Source organism: Cyprinodon variegatus, unplaced genomic scaffold, assembly GCF_000732505.1.
Source record: "Cyprinodon variegatus isolate N-32 unplaced genomic scaffold, C_variegatus-1.0 Scaffold26, whole genome shotgun sequence".
Classification (NCBI taxonomy): Eukaryota; Metazoa; Chordata; class Actinopteri; order Cyprinodontiformes; family Cyprinodontidae; genus Cyprinodon; species Cyprinodon variegatus.
The window spans coordinates 555,596-562,501 of record NW_015150479.1 but is presented as its reverse complement, the minus strand read 5'-3'; the positions used below and the strand labels follow the sequence as shown (position 1 = coordinate 562,501).

The 6,906-nt window shown below is 39.7% G+C and overlaps 1 protein-coding gene across 1 annotated transcript in view; it reads right to left on the bottom strand.

Moving 5' to 3' along the window:
* Positions 1-6,906, bottom strand: part of ptch1 (patched 1) — a 72,853-nt gene that overhangs the window by 23,142 nt on the left and 42,805 nt on the right. The window contains exons 13-15 of the mRNA XM_015395771.1: positions 3,450-3,568; positions 2,318-2,936; positions 467-776 (exon numbers count right to left, since the gene is read on the bottom strand). Coding sequence (XP_015251257.1) covers positions 467-776; positions 2,318-2,936; positions 3,450-3,568 — 1,048 coding nt within the window. The remainder of the gene's footprint in view (positions 1-466; positions 777-2,317; positions 2,937-3,449; positions 3,569-6,906) is intronic.

Genomic DNA, 6,906 nt, shown 5'->3' with positions numbered 1-6,906 from the left:
GGATGGATGGATGGATGGATGGATGGATGGATGGATGGATGGATGGATGGATGGATGGATGGATGGATGGATGGATGGATGGATGCTGTTGAACGCTCAGCGGTTCAATTCTTAAAGCCAAGAATAAAAGTATTGCTTAAAACATCTCAATCAAGACACAGTCGGTTTTAATCAAGGCCTCAGTGTCTGTTGTGCAATACTTCCTCCTTTTAAACTGCAGCCTGATGTCTTGTTTGCTGTGGATTCATGTCAAATGTTTGGGAAATTATGATCTCAAAGCTCTTTCACAAGAAACTAGATGAGTGCCATGCCTCAGTTATTCTCAAGAAGTTAAACCTGATTATATACTAAAGTGTGAATAACACACCGGTTGGAAACAAATTTCCAGACAACTAAAACTGTCACAGAGAGCAGTCTGTTTAGCATCTGGCTATAGTCCTGATTGGAAAACGGGGTTTATTTTTACCGTTCAGCCAGTCCCTGAAGTAGTGCAGCCACATGCGGGGCAGCGTGCCGTTATCCTCTTTCAACACGTAGTGAACGCTGTGGAACCTCTGGTGGAGCTGGTGTAAGAGAAGCTGGCTCTGGGTGTAGTCCGCCCGCTGCGTCACCACGTACATATTGTAGAAGGAGAAGAACTTGAACTGAGCGCCGATGAAGTCGTACTCGCTGGTCTCTCTGGGGACGATGTCCGTCAGCTCCAGGCCGTCCCGTACCTGGGTGGTCCCGTACAGACTGATTCCCAGCAGGCCCAGGAATAGCATAATCACAACCACCTGGAATCAGAGGGATGGACGGGCAGACGAATCAATCAGAACCGCTGCACCTTGTGTATTAGGAGTCACTGAGGGACAGAAATATGAAAGACTGATGCATGATCACAACAGAAAAATAAATGGTGATAAAATCGAAATCTAGGTAAGTCATTATTTCTTAAAATAAGTGTATTTGCTCTTGGATTGGGTATGTAAAAGAGACATTTTGCCAACAGAACAAGACAATTTACATTTAAAATAAGAAAACACAATTGCATTATCTTATTTCAAGTGCATTTTACCTAACTATCTTGTTTCAAAAGTGAAAAAACTCAATCCATAGGCAAACTATCTCGTTTACCTACTTAAATTAAGGATAAATACACCTGATTTAAGAAATTTTTACTTATTTCTAGATTTTTTTTTCCAGTGTATGAGCTAAAACAACAGATATCAGTGCCTCCTTTACAAGTAGAACGAAAATTATGCCTGAGCTTTTGAAATGTATTTACTAAGAATAACATGCACCCTCCCTTACTCTGTTACTTCTGAATAAAAGTGTTTTCAAGAGTTGCACAGTCCACTAGAATCTGATTTCATCTCAGCATAGATACAGCTGACCTATGTGCAGAATCATAAAGGGAATAAAACACACAAACAAGCCAATAATAAAGTTCTGGAGGATTTCTATAGTAGACTACCAGGTAACAAAATATATCCCAAACTTTGACTCTGTTCCTTCTATGTTTTGATAATACAAAACACTGGATGACAACTGCAACCTACCATGCTATGACAAGTATTAGTGGTGAACTCTATTCTGGGCTTCAAAGACTAGTGAAAAAGGGAAAAAACATTATTGAAAGATATTTCCCTTTCCTGTTTTCCCAGGCTATGACAGGTGAACAGATCCAAATATTTGGATGAAGTTTTCATTGGCCTAAATTCAAAAGACTAAAACGCACAAAACTAAAGTGATGTGACAATCCTGTTACCACACCTCCCTCACTCTGTATGTTGCTGGTCAAAGTTTAAATTGCTCATTCAATCTGCAAAAAAATACTTAATTTTAGCAAAAGTAGAGTCTCTGGAGAGCTGGCAACAAACACACATGCTACAAATTTGGGATTTTATTTTCCAAACTATAGAGGTGTTCTCGACTACTTTAAAAATATGTTTGTGTTGATCACATAAAATCGCTCCCAAAAAAGGGGGAAGTTTGCAGTGTGATTTTAAGTTACATTAAGTTGCAGAAGCAGTCATGCTTTTGTGAAGCTTTTTGGTAAGAACAGGCCACCAGATGTACTTTAGCTGAGTGGAGTGGCCACCCAGATTGAGGTCAGACCGTGCTGAGTGTGTGAGTGACTCACATAGGAAATGACCACAATCCCCACCCCAGACTTCCCCCCTCTGATCTACTCACTCTGACTAACCCTTCCTTTCAAATTATCACCCCGGTGATTTTGTGAAATAAATACACCTTTACCCCAAACTGAACCATTTATTCTCTCTTTGTTTTCATTTTTTAAAACAACAAATATGTAATAAAAAGCTAAACGGACCTTGGTGGTGGGTCGCAGAAGGAATGGAGCATAGTGCTTCTCAGCGAAAGAGGCCAAGGTCCAACGTGAACAGGGAGGCTCAAGACAACCCAGGCCCATGGAGGCGTCTCCGACCTGAGACAGCAGGTCCCGCGTGGAGCTGTTGTTCTCTGGCGTCTGACTGGTCGTCGAGGCTGAGTCACCCGGAGGAACCATGCAGCCGCTGGATGTGGCTGCAGGATAATGATGGGCGAAGGTGGCGGAGGCGGCGTTACCTCTGGTGCCGTTGCTGCCACGACTGTTCCTGCTGCCGCTGATGTTGTTGTTGTTATTGTAACAGTCACTGCTGTGGTTGCTTCTTGTCGGAACTGGGTTGATCGGCTGCACCGAGATCTGTGACCTGGGCTCGGCTGTGGTGTAGAAAGCTTGGGTGCGGGGGTCGTACTCCGTTCTGAGCTGCACCGTGGACTGCATGGTGATTTGGGTCTGCTGGGCAAAACTGTGGCTGCTGTAGCTTGGGGGAGGGGTGTGATAGGAAGGGGGGGACGTGCGATACGACGGCGGAGGGCTGTAGCGTCCTGCATCTGCTCCATCCAGGTACGCCTGAGGCTCGATCTGTATCACTCTATTGGCACATGGGCTGGACAGGTAAACAGAGGGATAAAAAAAATTAAACCATTACAACAGAAGAGAAACCAAATGGGGAATTAAAAGCAGTATAACCTTCAATTCCTTGAGATAAAAAAAAACCCACAATGCATCAATTAGAAATATTTTTCAGCCTTTTTGCATTTGGGATCTTTGTCTGCCAACTGCATGAAATATAGTGGTAAAATCCAACAATGGAACATAATAGCGCAAGTACACATCTGCACTACCACAGTGCCAACAAGCATGCCCGGGCTGGAGGGAAAACTGCTAGAGTCTAATAAAGACAGTGACAGGTAAGCACAAAGTGAAGAGACTGAACAGCCAGACAGACAGAGACAACTTTAGCTCTAATTAGGTTCCGACTAAAGACGGATTATTGTTTGGATAATGTTGTCCTGAAGCCATTTCTTAGAAGATTAAAAAGCCCAGAGGAAAAAAAAAACATGAAAGGAGATAAAAGGAAGAAAACCATATAATTTAGAAAACTAAGAACTAATCTTACCTGTAGAAGCAGCAGAAGATGTCAAAACGCCTTTCTTCTCGTCGGTAAAGATCCATGCTGAGGATGGCGGGAAAGATGAGCAGCACCATGGCAAAGTTAAACACAACTACCACTGCGGCCTGCATGAAACATAAAAAGGAAGTGATTTTATTTCCTAACAGCTGAAAGACAAGAGAGATGCACAATTATAAATGTAAATCTGTTTATTGTTACACAATGGGGAATTTCACTCTCTGCATTTTGACCCATCCCCTTGGGGAGCAGTGGGCTGTCATTGTGTGGCGCCCCGGGAGCAGTGTGGGGTTAAGGGTTAGGCTCAGGAACCCAGAGTGGAGGCTGTAGGGATCGAACCGGATACTTGCAGCCTTCTAAGGAGCACAAACGCACTGCTCTAATCACCAGACCAACACTCCCCCCTATTAGCAGCAAAAATACAGTTGTTTTAAAAAGCATTCATGCCCCACCAATATTTACACCTCTGGTAAATAGAGCTGGGTCATTAATCAATTTTAAGTTTTCATATCTTCTCCCATCAATATACTGCTTGGGCTTCCATAGCTTAGTGTGACAATAGTTAATCACTTGTTGTTTCTATATAAATTAATAACTGATAATCTAGATAACTGTAATATCACTAGCTGTAGAAATTCAGTTCTATATTATTATTGTTTGTTGCAGAGATCAACTAATACAGGTGTTTCTAAAGCTGATGCCAATACCGATTATTTTGACATTAGCCCAACCGATCCCAATATATACTGCCGATATTTCGGGCTGACTTTTGAAGCTTATTTTTCTTTCTCTTATTTCATTTGCCTTCTAAAAATGACACAATGTAAGTGCTGAGGTGCATTCAGACCGAGCTCGGTTTCTACGGGAACTGATTCTGCTGCGCCTTGTGTAACTCATCTTGTGTTCTCTGGTGAGAACTTTAGTTTAGAGCCTTCTCTTGCTTTTAGAGGTGGCAGCTGAATTTGTAGCTAAGCTCCAAGCAATCTTTTTAAACCTTAGTGTGGAAAAACAGGAAATTCCTTCAGTGTGGAAATCAGCCTTTGTTTTCCCCTTATTAAAGGCTGGTGATCCAGTAGTTCTAACTAATTATAGGCCCATATCCAATCTCCCAGAATTAGCAAAAAAGTCAGAATCTGTGATTGACCAGGTAAAGGTGTTAGGATAATTATCATTGATGATGTGTGAGTTTATTGCACATTAATATTAGCTGCCTGTTGCGTGTCAGAAAGGATGTTTTCTACAATAGTTTATCTAATTAAGACAGTTCCTCTGTCCGGATATAATCCTCATTCTGTACGTGGCGAAGATTTGGAAATGGAGTGAGAGCGGTGTCCTTAAGCTAAGAAAAAAGTGTAATATTTTGATAAGGCTGGAGCCATGGATGTCTACTCATCTCCTAACGTGTATTATGTAATGATGTGATGATGTGGCATACTTGGGGATGTATAAAATGCCTTTTTAACTGTTAATCGTCGCCACTTCCTGAGAGGTGAGCAGCTGCCTTCTGTATATTCTAAGCAACTTCTCTGATCTGAGTAAGATTACAGTTTCTATCAAAATCTGTTGTCATGTCTGCTGGTTATTTAATACATATAAGTTATGAAGTGTTATTTAAAGAGTTTTTTCCTGAGTGATCTCTTTTCAGGGAAAAGAATGGGAGAGATAGAGCTTCAAGGTGCATACACAGAGCCTATTTTTAACAAATGGTGTTTCCGCTGAACTTGAACAAGTTGTATCACTCTAGGAGAGCCACTGATTGACCAGCCACACAGCTGGGGCCGCACAGAGGTGAGGAGATTCACTTTTAAATATCTCCAGTGTTTTCATAAGGGGTTCTTTCCGGGGTTCGTTGAGCTTTGGGTTCTCAGGCCACCAGAAAATATGCCACAAAATATTGTGTACATTTTTTTTTAGCTCTTAATCTACTGATGTACATGTGTTGTCTCACCAGTGGGCATGAAATACCCAAACATTTAGCTCTCGGTTACTTAGATTGTTTTAGATTCAACCTTGTACTCTGACAATTTTATTCCTGTAGCTCTTGAAGATAAATTATTTTAGTTGTCTTTTTATCCCCCCTTTTTTCCTCATGTGTTTATTTTATAGGATTTTAAGTTATAATGTTTTGTCTGTCAAGTAGAATGTTGTAACTTATAATATAAAAATATTTCATATCACACTACTATTATCGCATCCTATTAGGTTCCAAAAAAAGGCATATGACCATAACAGCTGTGATAAAGGTGTTGAACAACATTATATTTGCTGTTAATACAAAAGCATGCAATGTGGCTCTTTTCACAGATTTGTCAAAAGACATATTTGACACTGCGAAGCATGAAAATTTCCCACTTATGTTTTTTTGGAGCAAGCTGTTGGCAACGTACTCCTGTAAATATGATGATACCTATTCTGAAGCTGCTTCTAAAGATCCCCTCAGTGTTTTATCCTGGAGGAAATGAAGCAGGGTTGCTTCAAATACATAAATATCTGACATTTTGAATTATGACCCTATCACCTTCCATTTTAAATGTCATGTGGAAACCTTGTCAAAAAGCAAAATTAAGATTGAATATTTATCTTTAGAAAGTGTTTTATAAGTGTTGGACTGTAGAGATCTTTGGTATATATTTGCTTTGTCACACTGTGGATACTTGACTATCTTTCTCACCTTTCTAAGGTTTATTATAAACTGCAAAAAAAAAAAAAAAAAATCTAAATACCAATATGATTTAGATTTAGATGGGATGGTCTGGTTTGGCTGCTTAAAGGTTAATTTTTTATTACGAAGCCTTACTTTGACTACTTCCAGCCTATATCTGTCATGCAAATTCACTGAGAAATGTCGATCCATGTATCATGTAACTTGCTGCTTCTTTCTGTCCTTTTTGCTAGGACTGAATTAGGCAAAAAAAGGTTGCATCTGGGCCAAATTACAACATTTTAGCTTCAGCACCTCGTTGTTTAGTGTTTTTAACTTACAAACGTCAACTTCTTAAATCCGAGTCAATAACCTGTTCTCAATTATCCATATTTTTCTGTTTTCTATTTGAATTGTATAACATTTGTCTTTTATTTGTTGCCACCTTTGAGACAGCCAACTTGGAAAAAAAATTATTTTTTATTAACTCTTTACATTTTACTGGGACTATCCCGGTTAAATAAAGCTTGAATTAGAAAACGGCCGAGTCAAAGCTTAAGATTTAAATCCAGTTGAAAATCTGTAGAAAGGTTTATAAATTTTAAACATATTCTTTTATTTCTACTAAACAGTTTTGCCACAGTTTGTCAGTCCATCTAAAACTTTATGTGAAGTATATTAGGTCTGTGGTTTAAAGAGAAATTAATACTTTTGCAAAGTTTAAGTATTTATTTCAAAGAACCCCCAACTTTTAAAATCAAGTACACAAAGCCCAAAATTGCGGAAAACAACTATAAAGATGAA